This window comes from Panthera tigris, chromosome D1 (assembly GCF_018350195.1).
Source record: "Panthera tigris isolate Pti1 chromosome D1, P.tigris_Pti1_mat1.1, whole genome shotgun sequence".
In the NCBI taxonomy this organism is placed as follows: domain Eukaryota; kingdom Metazoa; phylum Chordata; class Mammalia; order Carnivora; family Felidae; genus Panthera; species Panthera tigris.
In genome coordinates, this window is record NC_056669.1 from 87,650,951 (window position 1) to 87,675,545 (window position 24,595).

At 48.8% G+C, this 24,595-nt stretch overlaps 1 protein-coding gene across 1 annotated transcript in view; it reads right to left on the minus strand.

Moving 5' to 3' along the window:
• ELF5 (E74 like ETS transcription factor 5) overlaps positions 1 to 23,730 on the minus strand; it is a 33,083-nt gene extending 9,353 nt beyond the window's left edge. The window contains exons 1-4 of the mRNA XM_015537501.2: positions 23,632 to 23,730; positions 16,396 to 16,520; positions 5,469 to 5,702; positions 2,154 to 2,204 (exon numbers count right to left, since the gene is read on the minus strand). Of these exons, the coding sequence (XP_015392987.1) occupies positions 2,154 to 2,204; positions 5,469 to 5,702; positions 16,396 to 16,516 (406 nt within the window). The 5' untranslated portion in view covers positions 16,517 to 16,520; positions 23,632 to 23,730. The remainder of the gene's footprint in view (positions 1 to 2,153; positions 2,205 to 5,468; positions 5,703 to 16,395; positions 16,521 to 23,631) is intronic.
• Between the last annotated feature and the right edge of the window lie 865 nt (positions 23,731 to 24,595).

Sequence of the window (24,595 nt, forward strand, 5' to 3'; positions counted from 1 at the left end):
ATCCTCATCAGTGCAGCCATGGCACATAGTAAGTGCCTGGGCCTGGCTCATGGTAGGTGTTCAATAAATATTTGTTGAATGAATGAATGAAAAGGGAAATAAAAGGGGTGCCTGGGGGATTAAATTAAAAAAACTTAAAAATTAAAAAAAAAAAGGGAAAGAAAGGAATGGGTAGGAGAGTAGGGGTTAAGGGCTTCAGATTTAGACACACCTGGGCTGCTCACCTTCCTAACCTTTAACCTCTAAGCTTTAGTTCCTATGTGGTACTAGGTCTTGTCTTACAGAGTTATTGAGAAGATTACCTAAAACAATATCTATAAAGATTCTAGCACAGGGCCCAGCTCTTTGTAAGCACTCAGTAAATGCTAACTGCCATTATTATTATAATAGCAATGACTCTAATTGGGGCTAGTTGTATACTCATGTAACAACTTCTTCTAAAGAACTTACGACACGCTATCTCTTCCTAGCTGTGAGGAAGGCAGGTTGGCAAAAAGACACCCATTTATAGGTAGAGACACTGACCCCTGAGAAAGGGTCAGGTAGGTCAGACTCATTGCTGCTTAGGAATACAGCAGGTGCCTGCCCCTGGGCCTCAGTGGGCTCATTTCTTCCAGGGGCTTCTCCTGGCCTGGGCTGGGTGGAGACAGCTGGGTTTGCACCCTGCAGACTGCTGCGGAAGGATTCTAGTGGAGCTGGGAAGCTCCATGGGAGCTTTGTTCCCAGACAGGGATGAGGCTATGCTCTGAGGCCTGAATGCAGGGATGCCTCACGGAAAGCAGAGCTGCTCTTGTGAGGTCCACTGGGGTCCTTGGGGCACCTCGGGCCTCTGTAAGCCTACAGAATGTGGTTCATGGATGCAGCTATTCCTGCACTAAAACTCTGAATGAAAAAACCTTCATGGGGCACCTGGGTGGCTCAGTCGGTTAAGTGCCTGACTTTGGCTCAGGTTATGGTCTCACAGTTCATGGGTTCAAGTCCTGCATCAGGCTCTGTGCTGACAGTTCAGAGCCTGGAGCCTGCTTCAGATTCTGTGTCTCCCTCTCTCTCTGCCCCTCCACTGCTTGAATTCTGTCTCTCTCTCTCTTTCTCTCTCCTCACAAATAAATAAACATTAAAAAATTAATTAAAAAAAAACCCCTTCATTAACCAGATAACCTGAATCCTTAGTTGATTGCTTGGGACTTTCAGAACAGAAACAATAAGTCATAAGAACCCATCTGTCTGTGTCTGCCCCTCAGAGGCCTCAGCAGTACCCATATGCTCTGTCCTGTCTCTGTAGATGAAGGAGCGAAGTCTATGGAGGGAAGGGGCCTGCCCAGGACCCAGAACCCACATCTCCTCTTAGTTCCCAAGCCAGGGCCGTTGTGTGGGACTTGGCAACTAAAAGTAATAACCATCATCGTCTTTAAAAAAATGAAAGCTCCAGGGGTGCCTGGGGGGCTCAGTCGGTTAAGCGTCGAACTTCGGCTCAGGTCATGATCTCACAGTTCGTGAGTTCGAGCCCCGCGTCAGGCTCTGTGCTAACAGCTCGGAGCCTGGAGCCTGCTTCAGATTCTGTGTCTCCCTCTCTCTCTGCCCCATCCCCACTCATGCTGTGTCTCTCTCTGTCTTAAAAATAAATAAAACATTAAAACATTAAAAAGAAAGCTCCAAAGTTCCCTTTCCTAAACCTCCGTCTGCAAAAGTGAAACTGTGAGGGTTAGTTTTCAGAATCAATAGGGCTCTTGTAGGTCCTCCATCCCCTTGTAATTGAAAACTGCTTAGTGAGCTCAGATCTTGAGAGACATTAGCAGCTACAAGGCCCCCATGGCTAGTAATTATGATGATTATTGCTCACAGATACCAGTGTTTGGAGCGTCCACGTCGCTGGCATCTGCCAGCCACTTCATGTGCACTGTTTCTCCAACTCACCATGACCTGGCGAGGGCCACTCCATTTTACAGATAGGGACACTGAGGCTGGGGAGGGCAAGGAATCCATAAATCCAAGCCCCGTGCTCTGCCCACCACATTTCTCCCTGCTGTCTTCTCCTGGTCTGTGACCGTTTCTAGGTCATCAGCTTTTCAACGTGGTCACAAAAGGACCATCAAGCCCCCGTGCCCAGCAGCAGCCTCAGCACAGCCTTGGGCAGCTTGAACTTGGTTACTTACAGTCTTTGATGGCGGCCTTGGTCTCTTCTGTGTCATTAAAGAAGGAGTAACCTAGGAAAGAAAAAGAAGTCCACAAACCGCACCGTGATCCTGGGTTCCCTGGCCAGGAGAGGGGGTGCGGGGAGAAGGGGGGACAGCTGTCCTCTCTGTGGGGTAGTTTTATTTCAGAAAGAATCTTGGAGACCACCTGGCGCTAATTGGGCCACCCTGAAGCCATCCTTGGGAGATGACAGTCTCCTGGTTTTTAAAGGCCTCCTGGAGAGGGCCCCAGGGCCATGCATTCCAGCAGCCTCTAGGATTTTTCAAGCGGGCCTGGACTCTGAGCTGGACCTTGTCACTGACCCCAGTGGGACCTTGCCAGTCACTCAGTCTCCAGGCTCGTGTTCCTCACTGGCCACAGGTGACAAAACCACCGCTGAGTCCCCCTTCCGCTCTCAGGGTCTGTGGTCTATGATGTAGCCTCTAATCCTCTGGGGATTTAAATGCCTGCTACGTGCTGGTCACAGGGGAAAATGGATGCAGGAGGCCCAAAGAAGTGCGAGGCCCGCTGAGAGGCTTTAACAAGGATTTGGGGGGCCATGTTGGGGCCTTGGTTTGCTCCTCTGAAGCATGGGGTGAGTTGGGGGTGAATTTGGAGTTTCCAATCAAGTTACCATGTAGCAGTACAGGAAAAAGGACACCTCTGTCCTAGCTTGGTGGCCAGTGAGCACCAACTTCCACTGACTCAGGAGGCCGGGACAGGGCACATTTGGGACTGTTTATTCCTAGTGCCATTTTCTGATGGGTTCTGCTCGGCCGGGACACCACGGTCCGCTCTGCCCACAGGGCCACCAGAGCACAGGATAGAGGATTAACCGATGAGGGACCCACTCCACCTCCACTGTGGCCCCCGCACTCCTTGCTGACCTCATCTTCCAGCAACCAGCGTCCCCGGGTTTCCAGGCCCTTAAATCTTACTGAGATACCTCCGAACCGGACAGCACGCTGGGTCCTATGCTGCCCCATAGCTCCTCCCGCTGTCAAAACGTACTTGTTTTGTGTCCTATTCTTTTTTTTTTTTTTTTCAAAAAAAATTTTTTTTAGTGTTTATTTTTGAGAGAGAGACAGAGCGCGAGCAGGGGAGGGACAGAAAGAGAGAAGGAGACACAGAATTTGAAGCAAGCTCCAGGCTCAGAGCTGTCAGCATAGAGCCCAACAGGAGGCTTGAACTCACGAACCAGGAGATCATGACCTGAGCTGAAGTTGGACGTTTAACCGACTGAACCACCCAGGCGGCCCTTCTGTGTCCTATTCTGCCAGAGTCCTAATCTGTGCAATAATAGAAGGCCTAAACTAGATAATAACCAGATCACCATATAATTAATTTATTATCCAAATGCAGGCACTTTTGAGAATGAAAGACAGTGCTAGTAACAACTACTCTGGGATAATAGGTGAAAACGATGTGTCCCAGGCAAATTGGGCCACTGTGAAGTCTGGTCACAATACGTGTACTTCAGTTCACAATACACAGCACACATTCCTGCTTGAAGAACGTTGCTGGCCTGAAATTCCCCCGTTAGAGTTGGCTTTGTGACTCCAGGGATTCCTCAGAATAAGAAGGAGCCAAATATGGTCTGTTTGAAAAACAATTGTTTTGGGCTTGTTTTGCACCGACCCTGAGGCACTGGCACCAGGAATAGGGATTTGGGGTTGTAACAAGTGTCAGGGAAGGGAGGTACCCATGCGAAGAGACCCCAGCACAGTGGCTGCTGGGGGCCTGGGGACAAACTGGATGGACACGATGTTTGGCTAAGGCCGGCAATGCCAAGCTGCATCCTCTTCCTGGATGGGACACCTCCCTCTCTGTGGCCCAGGGGTTCTCATGCAAACAGGTTCCGTCAGAAGGTGCTGGAGCCTGGAGCTCTACTCTGAGCTGCTGTGATTTACTCAGACTTTCCCCTTTTCAGGGAGGGCCCACTCTACACCCAGACCACTGCTCCTGGCAGGGCAGTGTCATTGGCTAAAGAAGCCAGGACTGGACAACAATGGACAGCAGGTCTCTTTGTCCCTTCCCTGCCCCCGATGGGTCATGGCTCCCAGGACAGAAGCTGAGCAGTGCCCCAAGGCCAACATCTATAGCTTGCCCGCCCTCAGGCACTCATGATTGGGGAGAGAAAGGGGAAAGCAAAGAATTCTTAGAGTTGGAAGGTCTTCTGTGGTTTTCTGCCCAGACAGGAATCCCTGCCCCAGCACCCCCATCGATCAGGGAGCTATTAGACTGCTTGATTATCTCCAGTGATGGGGAGCTTCCTACCTTGAGTATATTCTGAAGCAGTCTTCCCAGAAAAAGGTGCTAACCTTTAGAAATGTCTTTTCTTAAAATTGAGCTGAAATATATTTCCTTTATTTTTAAAAATTTCTTCCCCTTGGTTATATTCATAATGACAAAAAAAACCCAGCTGCCATTTATTGCATTTACCCTTTTTTCTGCTGCTCCAGGCAATGTTTCACTGAAACCTGTCACCAGTGAAGGTGTATTATTATCCCAGGGTACAGACGAGGCAGTGGAAATCCAGAGAGTTGGCAAGCCCTTTGCCAGAGGACCTATGGCTCCAAAGTGTTGGAGTCAGGATTGGAACACAGGTCTTTCTGAACTCAAAGCCTTTGCTTTCTATTGATTTTCCATGAATTAACCCTGTTTGCTGTATGACATCGGAGAAGTCACTTAATAGCTTGGGACCATAGTTCCTTTATCTGTGACATGGGGATACAGAATTATACGTTCTCAAAAAGAAACCTATCCAGTTTTAAAACACCTGTTCAACATTCTGCTCTCGCAGGGCCTGTTGAAATGTTAAAGAATGCCACTGACGCCACCTTCTGGCTGTTTCTCCTTGACCGTTAGGAAAGTGATCACGAAATGTCAATGAATCGGACTCCTCAGGAAATGGGAAGGGAAAGGGTCTAGTTAACTTTCTCCTCCTTCTGCTTAATGAAAAGTCAAGCAGAAACCTCTTCTTCCATGGTTTATGGTTGCAAATCTTAATTAACATAATACATTGTTTTGTTGTATCTGGTTCCTGAATGTCTTTTTAGTTTTTCTTCTCGTATAAAAAAAGCACTCAACTTGCTTCCCCTTAACTTGCTCCCTCTGACCTACGATCTCTAATCCTAGCAAACTAGAACTTCCAGGTATCGAGAGGTTTTGGTGACGGGGATGTTAGTGAACAGAGAGTTCCAGCGAATGAGATTTTGCCGTGTGAGTCACATCGTGGGGTCATTCGGTCCCAGTCCCGGGCCCCTCCCTGGAGGCCCGGCCCTCTGGACACTGACCTTGCGAGCGGATGTTCTGGAGGATGAAGTAGAGGTACTCCCCACAGAGGCCGGCCGCCTCGGTGAACTCCTCCTGAGTCATGCTGCACAGCTGCGGGCCGCTGATGTTGAAGTGGCAGAAGGAAATGCAGTTGGCATCCAGCTTGTACTGGTCACAGCAGAACTGGAGCCATTCCCAGACGTGGCGCTTGGTCCAGTACTCGGGGTGGACGGACGTCCAGTAAGAGTCGCAGGCTACGCCAGAAGAGAGGGAAGTGAGGGACAGCCGCCCCCAGGGAAGCCTCTAGAGGGCCCCCGAAGGAGGCTTCGGTTGTGTTAACACCCCCACCCCTCTGCTGTGAGTTAAAAGAGCCTCTGGCTTTGGGGTGCTCTGGGGCCCAGGTTACCTACTGCACTGCAAAAACCAGAAGAGACTGGATCTTACAGGTGGACGTCGGGGCAGGAGAGAGGATGACGGGTGAGAAACCCAGTCATGGCTTGAGAGTGCCTGGACCTGGTCTCGATGCTTAGAAAGAGGAGAAGTAGCGGAGAAGGGGAGAACAAGGCCCTTCAGTGGTTCGGTTTCGGACAACAGGTTATCAAGAGCACACTCTTTGGAGCCTGACGAGCCCGGGTTCCAACCCTAGTTTGGCTGCTTGCGACTTGGGCGGGGTCCATAGACATTCAAGCCTCAGTTTCCTCATCTGTAAAATAGGTATAATATGCCCAACTCACAGGGCTGTGGTGCCATTTGGAGTTAACGTATATAGGCTGTGTAGCGCCTAGAAAACGATCAGCAACTCAATAGTTATTAAATGCTGACTGTGTGCCAGACACAATCTGAAGCTGATTTGATTCCCTCTGCTCTTACAACAGTTGGCAACACTAGCTGTTGGTTTGTGCGCCGTTTCTCGTCATCTAGGGCCGAGGGTTCGAGCTGGTGAGACATTGCCCGCGGTCCGACAGAGCTTGGATCACCTTAGCGGGCTCCTCTGGGGAAGAGAGACGTGGGGGAGTTGATTGTATTGTTGCTTCTGTGGTTTTGATGATGCTTTTCTATCCTGAGGCCAGAGCCCCGTCACTCCGTCAGAGGAGCCCCGTACAAACCCAGAGAGAAGTGGGCACCATCTTGTCTGGGAGGCTGGGAAGGGGCCATGCTTGGCTTGGAACAGAGACTGGGTGCTCAACAGCTCTGTCCCAATGCCAGGAGAAGAGGGTGGCAGACGAGTGTGGAAAAAGTGAGGAGAAAGGCAGAACGTAGAGGATGGCACAGTGACTGGCTCGGGCTGTGTCGACGACAGAAAGTGTCACTCAGAGTTAGACTCCACAGCAAATGTCAATGAGGCTATTCTGACTCCCTGGTAAATGCTGCATTTGCTGCCACTGTCCCCAGTGAATCTACGGAGCTTCCAATTCAAGGCAAGAGAGATGTTCGCTGCCTGTCAGGAGTCTTGCTCCTTCAGGAGCTCCTCAAGCACCCCTGGTGTGTCAGCTTCTCAAGTGCCTCAAATCCTCCCAAATAGGAATGATCAGGCTACTTCACAGAGGGGGAAACTGAGGCTCCCCCTAAAACTCAGAGCCCTTCCAGAAATCTCTTTCCCTACCGTGGAGTGGATTGAGGGGTGGTCAACTTAAACAATAGATTTGTTTTCATTTAAGTTTGTAATCAGAATTTTATATGCATGTGGATAAAGGGTCGGTAGTCTGTCAAGACGGTCGAGATCAATGTTGTTGCCTCTACCTGGTGGGTGAGGAGAACGAGGAGGCCGCCTCACTTCTTGCTTGCTGGTCGCTGGCTGCGGCCCGCCCACTAGCCCGTGAGGGGCACCTTGGGGCCAATAGGGTCTACTGGGAAAATAGGGCGGCCATTCCCCTGTCTGGTCTGTGCTTTCATCTACTGATTTCTGGCTTGAGTAAACCTCGGGGGCCTTTGACATTCCTGGTATTCTGATGAGGGATGTTTATGAGCCTTGAAATTCTTCCACCCTTGGTCCCTAGCTGAGTCCCCAACGGAGGTGGCTATCGGTGTGCAACAGTTGGAGGGTACAGTTTATTTCTTTCCGTGGAAAGGTTTCGCCAAGTCTCCATTCCCTCCTCTTTCCACTTCCACCCCCTTGTTATTTTCTTTGGCACGTGAAGAGGGCCATGTTGTTTCTGGACGCTAAAGGGCCTGGAGGATTCGGAGAAATGCTTGGGTGGGGGTGGGCACTGACACGAGGAGGTGTTGCTGGCAGGCTCTGTTCCCCTCAGCTCGCTCCTTTGAAGCTCACCCACAGAGCAGGCTTTGTGTGCGGCTCCCCCTGGAGAAAAGCCAGAGGCAGAGCCAAGCATGGCGGGCTCTCTTCAGGGAAGGCCTTCCCACAGCCCCCGGAGCTGAGAGGAAAACGGCTGTTCTCACTACACAGAGGGCAAAGAGAGTCAGCATCATGGGGCGCTTTCTGGTTGCCGTGTGTTTCCATGGTCCTGTCCTCACTAGAGGGGTGCAGCGATGAGGCTGACAGAGGTGAGGAAGGCCTGCTTCCTCTGGCCCCTCCTCACCCTCTCCCCTGTGGCTCCCTCAGGATTGCTCCTGGGCCAGAACAAGGTCTCCATCTACCGTCTCCTAACTAATTCTTGCTCATCCTCAAGACCACAGCTCACTCCCCCATCTCAGGGAGCCTTCCCACGTCCGCACAGCCCCCTCAGGTGTCCTTCTCAGAAGGATTCATGCCTAACCACCGCCGCCCCCCAACCCCCCCCCCCCCCCCCAACGTTGAACTCCACATGGCTGGCCAGCTCTGCTTTGCTCACCCTGAGCCAGGAGTGCACGCGGCCTGGCCTACCCCGCTGTGGGTGCTCAGTGAGTGGAACTGACTGGCTGAATGACCAAGGATTATTGTCCCCACTTTATAGTTGAGAAAAAGGAGATTCTGGGAGGCTATGTGACTCTACTAAGGCCATGTGGGTAGTCAGTAAAGGAGTTAGGTCCACATCAACTCTTCCATCTTGCATCACATCATGCCTCACTGCCCTCGGTTGAGGAGGACCCAGTCGGACACATCTCAAAGACTGACTAAAAAAGATTTGGACGAAGGCATACTGAAGGCATAAACGCACATGATAATTATACACACACACACACACACACACACACACAGTGTGTGTGTGTGTGTGTGTGTGTGTGTATGGTATGCTATACATAAAAAATTTATGTCTAACGTGTAATATGTAAAATATAAGATAATGTGAAATTTACGTATATATGTATAATATCATACATGTATAAAATTTAGTTTAAAAAGGTTTAAAAAATCAGAAAGAGGATGAGAGACTGATGATGACCAGATTTACAGTCTTTAGAATGGCATGAGGAAGACTCTTTTGCCACCTGAAAGACATGAATTCAGGGCAAATAAAAGAAAGGGTGCGGCCCCTGGATGGCTCAGTGGGTTAAGCATCTGACTTCGCCCCAGGTCATGATCTCGAGGTTCACGAGTTCCAGCCCCGTGTTGGGCTCTGTGCTGACAGCTCAGGGCCTGGAGCCTGCTTCGGATTCTGTGTCTCCCTCTCTCTCTGTCCCTCCCCAAACTGTGCTCTCTCTCTCCAAAATAAATAAACATTAAATGGTGTGAACTGAAAACAAAAAACAAAAAAACCGTAATGTCAGTTGAATGTCTGACTTCGGCTCAGGTCATGATCTCACAGTTCTTAGGCTTGAGCCTTGCATTGGGGTCTGTGCTGATGGCTCAGAGCCTGGAGCCTGCTTCGGATTCTGTGTCTCCCTCTCTCTCTGCCCCTCCTCTGCTCATGCTTTGTCTCTCTGTCTGTCTCTCTCTCTCAAAAATAAATAAACATTAAAAAAATTTAAAAATAAATTAAAAGTAAATTTTAAAAAAGGAAAGGGTAATGCACCCACAGAATATATTATCTTTAATAGGTTGTGTTGTCTGGAAATACAAAGCGTTTTTCTCAATGCATCTAGCATTTATAAAATAATCAAAACTCTTTGGGGAAGCTGAGCATAAGCCCTTCTGCCTATGTGTGCAAATGACATCTCCTGCCTGGAAGACTTAATCTAAATGTCCACAGGCCACTATTAAGCATCAGACTCAGCCAGCAACTTTGAAGTTGGAAGTGGGTCAGGACATTTGTTCAAGGGCCAGCTATGCTGGGAGGAAGAACTGAGAAGCTAAGGGAGTTTTCAGCAATTCTGGTGGTGGTTGGGGGGTAGTTCTCACAAGTGATGCTATAACCTGCGGTATATTTAAACTCAGAGGGAAGACTTAAGCTTGTAGAGCTGGGCTGGCACACTCACATGCCCACATGGTCAGCAGCGAATGTCCATGGAAGGCACTTAGAAGAGAGGCAGGCGTTTATGTAGTAAGTGCTCATTAAATACCATCCATTTATACTTGTTAGTACTGGGGCTACCCATAGCACTACTTTGATTGTATTTCCTCAAATACTTCTAATAGGTTCTCTGTGTGTGTCTGTGTGTGTGTGTAGGTCGGCAGCTTTGTTCCTTTCCAGAGACTTGGGTTTATTTTCTTTATGAAAACAAAGGAAGTTATACTATAAAGCAAGCTAATTTGTCCTTGAATTGCCAGCAGGAGTTAGGCAACCAATGCTGTCCAAAATGTGGGGACACTGTGTGGTTTTGTAAAATGCTTGATGTTCAGGATGCACATGAGACCCATGCTTCCCCACTGGGGTGGAGGGGCAGGGGCTAAATCCCCACAGAGGGTGCCAAGGGTAAGGGGACCCACATGATTAATGTCTGGGCATCTCCAATGGTAATGCCAGAGAGTGGGTCCATTAATCCACTACTTCCATGCTTTGTTACAGACACCTGCTGTCTTCTCAATCTTACACCAAGTGCTCTTAAAAAAAAAAAAAATCTAAGCGAGTCCCTTTGCCATCTCTTCCACATGAATTGCTGCCCCCAAGCCTTTCCTACATAGAAATTCTGGAGCCAACACTATTCATTATTTTGGAGCCTCACTTAAAGCAAAAATCTAGGTGGGGGGAGATTTTGACTTTTCTTTGCTATGCAACACAATGTGAAATCTGCAGACTGTAAAAATAGTTTGAACTTCGAGCTTTGAGTTATGTTCCCAGACCCTTTGTAGGAGAACTTGGTCTTTCTCCTCTGCTGATCGGGGAACTTCGATGAGAAGGTTCGTGAAGCTAAATGAACCTGCCAGCTCCTGGATTCAATCAGACCCTTGTTCCCATCCTCCATTCTAACTGTCCCGTCAACTAACCTGATGTGGAAGGGACCTGAAGAAAAAGACCTGGAAGGGATTTGTGTGGATTAGCTGAGTTTGAGCTGCGGCATGGACCTTCCTGATTTGCAGTCCTGACTCTTCAGCATATTAGCTGTGCAGTCCTAACTTCCTAACCTCTCTGGACCCCAGCTTCCTTCTGTAAAACAAGAATAATAATAGTGCCTACCTCTTAGAAGGTTTGCTGTGAAAAGGAAAAGAAATGCCTGTAAAGAACTTAGCCCAGTCATCTGGACGGCAGTAAGCCTTCAATGGAAGCCACCTGTAATTTGTTACTATTTTGGGACTGTGTTTGTTCTCAGGGAAATGAGGTCTTCCTTACCAGAGCTTCAGTCTAGGTGAGGAGAAGCAGAACAAAGCAAGCCCAGGGCTCGGCGTAGGGAGGCAGACAGTCTGGGTCAGAGGAGGCCCGAGTTAGACAGCCTGGACCATAATTAGCATGATTTATTAGCATAGGGAGTTGGGAAAGTTTTTTGCCTGGGGCTGCACTGAAGAGAGCCGGTGAGTGGACTGGGTAGCACGGGAGCACCATCAATTGTGGCTTTGTCACCGAAAGGAAGGACTTTATGAGGGGGGAAGCCTGAAATGATAAATTGTTTCCAGGTTTCCTCCCAGAGATGGTCTAACTCCATCCAAGAGCCCTTCTTAGCATTCCTTCCAAGGCTGTGGAATGATTTAGACCATGAGATGGTGGAATGGGAGGGAAGCCCGGAGCAGCATAAGAAACTGGATGGGAAAAACACTGGAAGGGCTGGTGGCTATCAACAAAGGGCTGTGGCCTGGGGCATGTGGGGCTAGGAAGGGACAGGGAGCAGCCAGCCCTGAGTGGTCCTGAGGCCACAGCTGCCCAGGAGGCTCAGGTGTGTGCCAGATAGGGTAGCGGTGGTGAGTGCTGAGGTCTGTCTCTAGGGGGTGCTCGTGGGGTTGTGATCACTGCCACGGGCTCATCTCCCACTTTTCAGTGGATTTTGCTTATTTATCTGGTTTTGACTTAGAAATTCTTAGACTCTATTTTGCATGCACTCTCAGACTTCTATACCCAGCACATGAATCTTGCTTAGAAAAGCCCACATGGGACCCACATGCCTCTCTCCCTGATCTTCCGGGTATTAATATTCAAAAGGTTTTGCACCTTTTCAGATAAAGTTCTTTCTTTAAGTAAAATTTCTCAGGGGCGCCTGGATGGCTAAGTCAGCTGAGCATCCAACTTTGGCTCAGGTCATGATCTCATGGCTCACGAGTTTGAGCCCCGTGTCGGGCCCTCTGCGGTCAGCACAGAGCCTGCCTCAGTTTCTGTCTCCATCTTTCCCCGCCCCTCCCCAGCTCCTCCTCTCTCTGTGTCAAAAATAAGTAAAAACATCAAAAAAATGTAAATAAAATTTCCCCCGGTGTAACAATAGTTGACGCACGAGTGTTAGGATGTACCAGTTAGCATACCGGACTCTTTGTGCCCGTGGTATCGTCCACACTGTGCCACCAGGTCCTAGATCACATCGCCCATTTTACAAAGTAAACCAAGAAAGTAAGGCACAGAGAGGTGAAATCCCTTTGTCAGGTCACATAGTGAGTAGGCAGCGGAGCCAGCAGTAGGTCGGGTACGTGTACTTCCGCTCCTACACCTGAGGCTTAGCCACCACCGTGCTGTACTGTCTTTAAGGTGCGTGGGGATGGGAGGGGGAGCCAGAGCCTGGCCTTCTCAACTGTCACCTGAGGTCCCCGAGGGACCTCTCAGGAACCCCCAGAACTGCCCCGATCTAGAAACCGCTGCTGCCGACAAAGCATAAACCAGAATCCAGAGCAGAGGGGGTACCGCCTGGTGGTGTGGCGACCCCGCCAAACAGCGGGAGGGTGGCGTGTGGGCGTGTGGGGAGGTTCAAGATGGAGTGCCAGAAGCTCAGCGCGGGGCCAGGATACTCCGTGGCTCGTCAGCGCTTGAGCGGGGAAATCTTTTACGAAGTCTCGTATGCTTGTAAAATATATGCAGCACGCCTGCCACGCTTGGATAAAATTGTCCAGTATTTGCAGTCCTTTAGTTTAAGGGAGCAGGAGGGAACGCCAGGGCGAGTGAATGAAACTCTAGGGTATGTTGCAATCTGTGACCATCCACTCCCCACACAGAAGGCGTGCTTCGAAGAGCAGGTCAGACCCTTTGTGGTTAGCGCGGGGAGGGCACAAATTCAGCTGCTGTCTGCTAAAGCCATTTGAAAAGGTTGTGAAAACAGCTGGTTTTCCGGACTGAGTTGATTATTCCTCTCTGCCCTCTTGTAGACATCGTTCGTCCGGTGGGCACACCCTTTCTTTCTCCTTTTCTTTCCCTTTGGTCTCCAAGTATCGAAGCTGTCAAACTCTGAATCGGAACGGATGAGAAGGAGACCTTTGTTGCTTTTGTTCACTGTGAAAACTGAAGAGAGGAGCAGGACCGTGAGGTGTTCCTGGCAACGGTGAGCACCTCCCAAGTGCCTGGCGTTTGACGAAACGCTTTCTATGTGGACTATCCGTCCTGCCAACCCTAAGAGGCAAAGGCCGTTCCAGCTGGGAAAGTATATCCCAGAGACGTTAGAAAAAAAACCTGCCAAGGTCACGGTGCTGGTGGTCAGTGAGAGCGTCAGCCGGACTCGAACAGGGAGCTGCCATTGGGACAACTGCGAATTCAAGATGGAGCTTCCTCTGAGGCTGCAGAGAGGTCTCACTGGCCACGGAGTACAGGAAGTTTGCAGGGTCGTGTCCAGAGGTGAACGTGCTGCATCCTTCTCAGAGAGGGCTGCAGACACTCAGACGGACGCGTCACCTCTCTGGGTGAGAAAGGACAGAGAGAGGCCCTGCTGGTCACTCCTCCCACCGGTGGGAGAGCCAGGGCCTCCAGGGCCCACGCAGTGCCTGGGGAAGCGCTCTGCTACCCTTTCACATCCAGCTTCTCTGACCACCTTTGGGAGGTCAGAGACATTCAGCAACTTCTGGAATCCAGGGCGGGCAGGTGGCAACTCCAAAGCCGGGAGTATTTGAGAGCTCGGTCACTCCTGGAGGATATCTTGTCTTCACTGGCCGCATGCCTTGGTGGGACTTTATGTTTTCTCAACGGGTGGTGGGAGAAGAAGGCTGCATCTGTGGTGCAGGAATCAGAGAAGCTTCTGGAAAGGGTTCTAGCAAAGACCTGGTCCATCCCCTTGTTACACTGATGGAAATGCAGGGGCCTCAGTCTTTTTATGTACGGCTGTTGGATTTCAGCCCCATCGGCAATCTTATTGGTGATCACTTCGGTTAACCCTTCAGTTTTGTTTTGTTTTGTTTTTACTGTGGTAAAATAGACCTAAAATTTACCATTTTAACCCTTTTCAAGTGTAGATAGAGTTGGGTGGCATTAAGTACATTCACATTATTGTGCATCACCACTGCCTGTGGTGAAAACACCACTTTCTCATCTTCCCAAACTGAAAGTAGTCCTTCGTTTTCATTTATTTATTTTTGAGGAAGAGAGCTTGAGTGGGGGAGGGGGAGAGAGAGAGGGAGAGAGAATCCCAAGCAAGCTCCACGCTGAGTGCTGAGCCCAATGTGGGGCTTGATCTCACGACCCTGGGATCATGACCTGAGCCGAAATCAAGAGTTGGGTGCTTAAATGATTGGGCCGCCCAGGCGCCCCAGTCCTTCATTTTTATTTTTAAAATTTTTTTAATGTTTATTTTATTTTTGAGACAGAGAGAGACAGAGCATGAATGGGGGAGGGTCAGAGAGAGGGAGACACAGAATCCAAAACAGGCTCCGGGCTCCAAACTGTCAGCACAGAGCCCGACGTGGGGGTTGAACTCACAGACCGCGAGATCATGACCTGAGCCGAAGTCTGCCGCTCAACCGACTGAGCCACCTAGGCGCCCCGCCAGTCCATTTTTAAACGCATGTGTGTGCTTATCCTGTGCCTGACTGTGTCCCAAACACTTCACATATATTAACAAGTTACCCTCGCAACAATTCTATGAGGTAGGCGTTATTGCTATCTCCACCTTACAGATGAGAAGACTGAGGCACGAGAAATTACGACGGCACAGTTATTAAATATCAAAGCCAGACTTCACAGTTAGGATGCCTGGCTCCAAAGCCTCAGCTCTTGATGACCCCGGAAACTGTTCCAATGCCTGCAACACTTCCCCGGGGCAGGCAGCTGAGGTCATCTCCTCCCACTGCCACCCAGCTGCCACCTGGCAGAGAAGGCAGGGAGAGGGGGCTCCCAGGATGGCAGGTCTGGGTCATGCATGGGTGGAGGGAAGGACCTTCTCTCTGGGTCCTGCCATCATGGGGCATATGGGGAGATGATGCGGACAGGTAAGCCTTCACTTTCTTCCTTCAAATTCAGGAAATGAGGGGCTTCTAGGCCTTAAGGAGAATTGCAATATGTATCTGGCTGACTCAGGACCCTTCAGATAGAGTGAGAGACATCATGTGCATGCGTGTATACATGGGTTGGTGTTGGGAGCCCGTGCAGGACTGGATTATGGAGGGGAGTGCCTCAAGTCTGTCTGTGTGGCCCTGGCCCCCGGCCTGGAGGCAGGGGCTTCCTTCCAGTGGGGGACATTTTGCAGCATCCTCAGAGGCGTGGCCTCTGATGGACCCACCTGCTTCCTGCCCCTGAGTGTGGACCACGCCAAGCTGGGATGCACAGGGTTAAGGCCCCGAGAGGACTGACAGCTTGATTAGGACTCGCATCACCAGCCTCAGGGTGTGCACCTGCTGCGATAGCAGTCTGCCAGGTTTGCTGTGATGTGCAGTCACCCGAGCACCTGGGGACAGAGGCCCTCAGAAAGATTCTGGGGCAAAGCTCAGCTGGCTTCCCTTTGGCAGATTTGCATAAGGCCCCATGCTTCCTTTTTAGGTGGAGAAGACCAGCCAAGAGAGGATGAGGCGGGGGAAGGGAGGCCTGGGGGTCAGTGCAGGGATTCGTGTTTACTGAACATTTGCTTTGTGCAAAGCTACATATTTTACGCAGTTTGGCTCCTTTAATCCTCGGAGAGTTTCTCATCATCTTTAGGGATAAAGAAATAGAAGCTCAGAGAAAGCCAGCAATATTAATATCAATAACCACACGGTAATATCATTTGTAAGATGACCATGTAGGAGCGTTAAGGGTACAGGTGCTCAAGTCAACCCGTGTGAAGCTTAACCAACCGTAAGACCTCGTACAACTCACTTAACCTCTCTGTGCCTCAGTTTCTTCATCCATAAAATGGAAATCATAATTGTTTGTTTCTCTTAGGTCTTCTATAAGGATGGGGTGGGTGCTTGGTGCAGGGCCTGAAACAATGCTAGTACTCAGGAAATGTTAGCTAAAACCATAATGACCAAGCAATAACAGTCTACTAGGCTCCGGGCTAAGAGTTTCTTTCCACTACCATTGTTTAAATATAATAACTCCAAGAAATTGGCATTATCATCTGCTAGCAAAAATGAGGCTTGAAGAAGTTCGTGGAGCCCCCAAGGCCACAGAGCTGGGAGGAGTTTGGGTGAAGATTCCAGTGCTTTCCTCTCTGCAGAAGCTGTCCTTCCTGCCGCCCAGACCTCCTCCAGTCCTCTGCCCTGCACACTGGTGAGCGCTGGCATTTTCAGGCCCCCAGCATGGCCTTGCCGCCTCCTGGAGGCCAGCACCACCTCCTGCCCCAGTTCTCCCAGCTCAGATGGGCTTCTCTGGATGTACGCACCTGTCTGATGCTCAAAGGCAGGATAATACTCTTCATTGCTGAACAGATCAGTCCACGACATCAGGGGGTCGCAGAAGGACGTGTTGGGCAGGAAGGTACTGTGTGTCACTGAGTCCAACATCACCCTGCAACGGCAGGAGAGGACTGTGAGGAGGCAGACAAGGGCCACGCTGCAGGAGCCCCCAGCTGGGCACACTTGTTTTTTAAAATTTTTTTAAATTTTTTTTTTTGTGCTTATTTATTTTTGAGAGAGAGAGACAGAATGCAAACGGGGGAGGGGCAGAGAGAGTGGGAGACTAAATCCGAAGCAGGCTCCAGGCTCCGAGCTGTCAGCACAGAGCCCGACACGGGGCTCGAACCCATGAACTGTGAGATCATGACCTGAGCTGAAGTCGGACGCTTAACTGACTGAGCCACCCAGGTGGCCCCACGCTTGGTTTTTAATAACAAACATGTGGCCTCCTAGGAACCAGGCACCCCTCTAAGTGCTTGCCACAATGACGTTATTCAATCCTTGCACATCCCGTGAGGTTTGTACATCTGTCCCCGGTGTGTATATGAGAAAACATAGGCAGAGGGGTTGAAAAACAGTTGCCCACGTAACATGGCCAGTAAGTGGCAAAGCTCGGGTTTTAAGATAGAGACTCTTGTGATGTAATACTGCTTTTTTCTCTACTTTTCCTACCGGCTCACATCTGACCCCTGAACTCTGGCTTATACTGTGTAACGATCTGCTTCTGAAAGTTGGACGATAATTGCTATACGTTAATATACCCGCAAACCCTTACCTACAATCCTGAAATCCAAAAGCTCTGAAATTGAAAGTACGTGTGTGTGTTTGGTGCAAACTTATTTTCCAGCAGAAAAGCTCCCCCCCTGCCAAACAGTTCTAAATTAATGTTAAACAGTTTTATGTACGGCTATGTATATATTATATCCATACGTCTGTATACAGGCATAGAAAACGTCTACTAAATATACGTATACATGTATATGTATATAAGTGACATATTATACGTATATAAACACATATAACTATAGTTATAGTTTTACTTATTCTACTTGATGAATATTCATATGATACATACAACACACATGGTTCCTATGATTCCTAGAAGGACTATTCTGTATTCTGCAGTATATACACTGGAAAACCTTCCTAATACCTGAAGGATTCTGAACTCTGCAGCGCATCTAGCCTCGGGGTTTTGGTTAAGGGAGTGAGGACCTGTGGTAATCGGAACATACACTTACTACCTGTTGGGCTCTGTGCTGAGCATTTTACTCCTTTATATTAATACATTATTCAGGGTCTCCTTGGGACAAACACTCTGAGACAGATTCAGATTCTGCTAGTGGTTCTGTGTGAGTGATGCAGACGGATGCTCTAAGATTTCAGGTAACATACCCCAAACCACCTGTCTGGCAGGTGGTGGAATTTGGGTTTGCCCATTTAAGAAGTCATGGTCCTAATCACAGGGCTGTACTTCCTGCCCACACTGGCGAGGAGGGAGATTTGGGAGAAGGCGTCTGGTCAAGGCTGGAAAGGGGGAATGGGCTGGGGGCCCTCACTCGTGTGCATTCTTGCCCATGCTGGTCTCATCTGTCAAGTTTGCTGCTTCCCATATTCCCACATTTTAGGGGAAAAAAACAAGAATTCATGTTTGGTGGGTTAGAAAAATTTGTTTGCCTGACTTCTCTTTTCTGATTATCACAATAATGTTGACGAGGTAGGGTGCTTCTGTTCCCACTTTGCAAAGGGGACCCAGCAGCTCAAGATCACACAGCTGGTAGGTAAGTGTCAGAACAAAGACTGGATGCCAGGTCTTGGGACATTGAGCATAAGAATTTTCAGATGGCCAGGAGCTTATTAACCATCTAGCCCCGTGTTTCACAAACTTTAGTCATTTGCCTACCATCCCGATAATTTACTTAATCCGCTAAAAAAACCAACTCCTTTTTTGTTTACTTATAGGCTTGTTTATTTCCTTTTAAATAAGCTTATTTAAAAGGAAAACTTGGTATCGCCATGATAAATGGAAAGTCGGTATCCTTTTAACATGCATAAAAACAAAGACATTTAAATAAAAACTGTTGGCCCATGCAACACCTAAATCAGAGGTTAGCGAACTACAACTTGAAGGCCCATTCCAGGCCACCACCTATTTTTGAATGGTCCACAGCTAAAAATGATTTTACAGTTGTAAAGAGTTACATAATAAATGGTTATATAAGTACCTACCTAATACAATTGATTTTGCCTTTTGGCCTGTATATCCTAAAATACTAACTACCTGGCCCTTTAAGTACAAGTTTTCCTACCTCTGATCAGATCTAGCTCTCGTATCGTAAGTGGTGTGAATGCCACATGTTCAAAAGTCCAGAATTAGTCCAATCTTTCCTTTTACCCCATCATTGTACAGCGGAGACAATTAAGGCCCAGGGACTTTGTGTATCTTGCTCAAGGTCAATGGGTGTCAACATTGTGTTGTAGAGAGTGCTTAAGGTTTCCGAATTTTGGCCCATCTGCTTTCTTTTCTAGAAACACTCACAGTCACATCTGCCTATAGACACACCCCTAACACACTTACCTATCAAATGGACCTCAGTACTAAGAAGGGCAGGGATTGTGTGATTCCAGAATCAAAGGCCGATTCTTTGGGGGTTCTTGAAGAACTACCATCATTATCGTCATCAAATGTGCACGAACATTTGGATATTAACAGAGAACAGAGAAATAGCCGAGTACAAATTCTCACGCTCTGGCACCCTTTATGGGCCATTATTAGAGAATCACCAGACCTCACTGGGAAGCCTCTTTTCTGATGCCCAGAAAGGGTTAATCTGCTTGGTGGGTTATCATGCTCATGGATCTCCCCCTGGGAGCCATAGCAAACAGAGGTCAAGGCTGCCTGAGTTTGGACTCTGATTTTCCCACGGATTGGCTGCTTTTATATCCTGAGCTGGGGGTAGGATGAAACGGGATGGGGGTGGGAGCTATGAGGGAGCTAAGGGCCACTGGAGCCCAAAGCCCCTTCTGCATTCTGGACGCCACCTCAGAAAAGCTCCCCTAAGTGACGGCTGAAGGTAAAGTCTCAGAAAACCGAGGAAGAAGATGGCGGACCTTTGACATGACCTTCACGGGGAGGTTTGGAGAAAGGAGAGGTGTCCTTTATATGGAAGAAAATAGAAAACTGTCATCAATTAAAAAACCCCATCAATTAGAAATTTTCCAGATCAAAAACCACAACAGCAGGAGTGAGCACTTCTTCACTTACACCTCAAAAGTCATTTGGTAAATTGAATTTGATCATAAAAAATCAGAAATATTTTACATCAGTAGGATATTTACCCCCTTTGAGGGTTTCTTTTCCATTTAATACCAACCTACTTACTTGCCCTGCAATTTCTCTACTGCTGTACGCAGCATCAGATCCGATTCCCTTTGGTAATCCCTTCTATGACAAATTATATCCATTAAGTTTTCTTAAAGGGCTCTCAGGTGTACCACGGGCTATTTTTTTTTTTTCTGTAATTATTTCTTGCTTCTTGGAAAAATGTTTTTTTTTTTATGAAAGTGTCAAATTTAAAAAAAATTTCTATTTTTTTGCTCTTACAGTAGGAGGGGGTATCATTCATTAACCCTGGTCTTCCCACAAAAGACTCTGGCCACTTAGTCAGCATACGCTAAGGCGTGAGAGTTCAGGAATAATGACTAGTTGGTACCCAGTGGCCTAGCTTCCTAGGCCCTCGAAAGTCCTTGCAATAATTGAACATTTTAGCTCTTAAGATTTCTTTCACGTAGGTGGAACAGGGTGAGGGTAGGGGGGAAAAGAACCGCTATTTGAAGCCCCATTTCTCAACCAGTACATTGAGTTCCAGCAATAGGTAGGCCCAGGCTTGAAGTTTGACCGTGTGTTCCCAATGGGGGTGACCTTGACCCCCGAGGGGAAACATTGGTTCTTGGGGGTCAAAATAAATCTTAGACATTATTATGTCTCATGGTCCTCTGAAGGGCCACGGTACATAAACGATACACATAAACATAAACGGTATCTATGGGGGGGGTGGTAATGCGGTAGTAATGACTATGAAAACATTATCTATAAAACCTCCTTAGTGGGGACGACAATGAAAACATGGTTGAGAAGCCCTGGGTTAGACCTGGAGTCAGCCACAGGACAAGAGGGGAGATCCAAGGAGGGTCCTGGGCCTCCTGTTCTAGCCACACAGTTTTGTTTTTTGAGGTGCTGGCTGGTTTGTCATCATGGAAAGAACACTGGACTGGGGGCCATGATTTTGCCTCTTGTGTCTCCATTCTTCATTCACTAAATGAACCCACCAATGAGAGGGGCTCTGAGATGTGCCCTGGCTCCATGATTTTCTGCAGGCACCCACCTGAATGGACCTTCACATCCAGACATGTGCCCGCACACATGTACCCATACATGTTGGTGATACTGGATACCGTGGTCAAGCAAGCTCGCTAAGTTGGAGTAAAATCCAACCAATACAAATGGAGATTAAACTTTCAGCTCTGCCAAGTTCCCCCAGTTTCCTATTCTCCCTTCCCTCCTATGTCCGCTACTTTTAGCAGTGGGCTCTGGATATTCTTTGCCTGGGCTAGCCAGACCCCTTAAGCACTTTGGACCCTCACTCACTGCCCGTCAACACACCCACAGCTTTTGGAATCAGTTTCCCCCACGACTACCTTTGTAGCTGCCTAGCAAGTAGGAAAGGCTCAAGCACAGTCCACACAAAGGGAGGGAATCAGGTGGGTTCCCTTCCATGCACGAGAAAGGCTGGCCACAGGTACCTTTTGGAATGAGACAGTGATAGCAGGGAAGCTCAGATCCTTGATGCCTCTACTGGCTTTCTAACCCTTCTGAGAGCCGGCTCACTCACCAAATATGCACAGGGACGGTCCGCACAGTCAGAGGGACAGTCCTGTGGGCTTCCTGCCCCCACAGGAGTCAGAGGCAGCAATCACAGGTGTGGTGCCCATGCCCTGAGCAAACAGGCACCTCTGCTCAGCCTTCCAGAGAGAGAGAGGAAGGAGCAAACCACCCAGGCTTGGCCAGTTTGCCAGAGGAGGAAAATTCCTTCCTGACCCTGGCAGAGATCATCAACTCTACTCTGGGCATGTGACCAAAAATCCACCCAATTAAGCATCTACACATTGGCTGTTTATGCACCAAAACATCACCAGGCAGAACAAGGCCATGAAGGTGGAAACCATGGAAAGGGTGGGGGGTGGGGGGCAAGAAGGGCCTTCCCTGATCCCACCACCTGGGCAGTCTCATTGGGATGAAGATGTTTTTCCTCCTTCAAAGCCTCGGCGACACCTAAGTGTCCCCCAGGTCCCGAGCCCTGGGGGCAAGGCATGGTCAATTTCCCATGCTTTGGACCTTTCTAAGAAGGAACACATGGAGGAAAACTCAGTGGACTATTTTGACACTTGCTGTTAAATAATTGGGGTGCTTGAATAGTTAGTTGTTTTAGGAGAAAACAGAGCAACTGCGAGAACAGACTTGCTCTTGTCTTGACAAGTGACTCCTCATTTTCCTCTAGCTTGTTTAAGGAGCTTGCTAGTTTGTTCTTAGTTGTTTTCCCAAAGGTGTGGCAGAGACCCGCAAAAGGTAAGCCCCACGGTTTACTGTGGGTTCCAATCCAAAGCTCATCGGCTTTGGATTGAATCCTCTGGGGGTTAATTCTCTCTTTGCCACCCACAAGGACGAGGAACATAGGCCACATTTCTTACTACCCAGCCTGTCAAAATTCTTTATTTTTGTCTCATACAAGGTGCACTATAGAAAAACCCATGCCCTTCTCTGAACTCATCTTTAAAGTGCCTTACCTTTAAAATGGGATTTTAGGGTTGTCTGGGTGGCTCAATGGCTTAAGCGTCTGACTTTGGCTCAGGTCATGATCTCGGGATTCGTGAGTTTGAGTCCCTCGCTTGGGCTCTGTGCTGACAGCTCGGAGCCTGAAGCCTGCTTCAGATTCTGTGTCTCCCCCTCTCCCTGCTCCTCCCCCACTCATGTGCGTGCGCTCTCTCTCTCAAAAATAAATAAACATTAAAAAATTTTTTTCAATGGAATTTTAACACACAATCCTCATTATGTCCCGAGAATTGAATAAAATCAGATAATATATGCAGGGGTCTGGCCATAATACACTTATTCCTGCGCCAGAGGGGGGAAAATCATCTGTCGCCAATATATCTAAAAGATTGCTATTATGGTGACTTCTGAGAAAAAAAGGCAACCGAGAGGTAGCTGTGAAAGTGCCTGCCTAGAAGACCTTGTGTTACGAAAAACATTCTTAGAGACAACATGAGGACAAAGAATTAAGCTTTCACTCAGGAGCAAACAACCCCTCTCTCTGGGCCTTTAGTCTAAAACACGAAGCTGTCTCCCTAAATCCCTTTATTTTTCTAGGCCTCAGTTTCCTCATCTGTAAAATGAAGAGGTTGTACTTTATGACCTCGGACATCCTTTCCGGTTTGTAAAATTCATAAGTTCGTCCAAACGCAGGGCCCCCGGCTTCAGGTGGAGAAGGGGGCATGTGCTACCAGTGGCTGCCAGCAGGGGGCAAATGCACACGAACCCCACACACAGGGCAGAGTCTTTGAAAAGGTCTGAGAATACAGTGGAAAAACCCTAAGCATTGCTTTTCTGGAAGCGGTCAATATACTGAGGTGGGAGGAGAGGGCAAAACGGGTTTCTTTTAAGCTATCATGTACAGACACATTCCTGAAAAATGCCCAAACCGTAATAAGGGAGCTCTCTTCTCTTTATCAAGGGGGAGCCACGAGCAGGCCAGTGGCGAAAGAAGTTTAGTAAGGGGGATGGTAGGCTCTCCTTGAAGCCGAATATTTTTCAGTGCGAAATCTAGCTTCCCTTCCTAAAGACAGCTTTAGGAAAGGGTAGAGAATTGAGTGCCTGTACATATTCTCTACCAGTTGCCCTTGGTTTGGTCAAGAGATCTGGAGCGCGTGGGGGTGCCTAGGAAGGGGGTGGTTACACAGCCTGAGGAGGCAAAACCGACCCTCTCGGGCAAGCATTTAAATCCCAGTCAAACGTTTCCCAGGAGGCATTGTGACTGATGGAACTGGCAAGGGGGGCTGGCAATGTGGAGCTGGAGACAAGATGAATGGTTCCGGGCCCCAGCCTGAGCCTCTAAGCCCTGACACCCCTTATAATTCTTCCAAAAGAGCAAAGAAAAGGTGCTTACGTGAGGACAGCGGTGACTAGGTCCAAAGAGGAGGCTTTCAAGGCAAGAGAAGGCAGGCGCTCCCAGCACCAGCATACAGTGGAAATAAAGGCACCTGTAGCCTTGTGATATAAGTAACACCTACAGACAGGTCCGTTTGGTTTTTCAGGTTTACGCACAGCCCCTTTGATGACGGTGACATACAGTGTGACACGGCTCCTTGGAGGGGGGGAATGGTTCTCACATGCAGAAAGTTTACCTTTATCCTGTTTTTGTGCCCAGCTCACTACCCGCCCCCACCCTCCCTCCCCCCCTTTCCAGGGGACTCAGTAAACAAGCTGAGAATTCTTGCCGCTGGGAGCTTTGCGGGGAACGTGCAGTGCATTTGCTGGGAATTCTCGTTCATGCAAGCTGGAGGGGAAACTCTGAAACTCAGCCCCGGTATCTGTCTCTGCTGCCTCCCTTCTGGGCTGGCGGAGTCCTGCACTTACGTATACCACGTCATTCTCCCTAACCCCCACGCACCCCCTCCCCCCCCCTCCATGTGGCAAAGAGCAAGGGCAGGATGGGGCAGTGGTTAAGAACACAGGCTTTGCAGCTAGATGGTTTGGGATTCAAATTCTAGGTTCATCGTTTTCTAGCTGTGTCACCTTGAATAACTTAACTAGCTAGATAATAAGTGGCTCTAATGCAAACAACAATACCTACCCACTGGGCTGCTGGGGGTCACATGAGGCAATGCAGGGGAAGCACTGAGTAAGCCCCTTGTGACTTATTTTCCTTGACAAAGCACATCAATTAGAACCCCCCTTCTCTCCACCATTTCCTCCAACCTTATGCCTTGCAACACGATGAAGGCATTAGCCAGCTTGTAGACCGATGTGGGGACCTCCTTCTACCTTCTCTCTCAAAACCATCAGACACATGAACTTATTTAACTTCTACCATCTCCAAATGCAGTGAGCCATGTGGTGGCTTTCTCCCT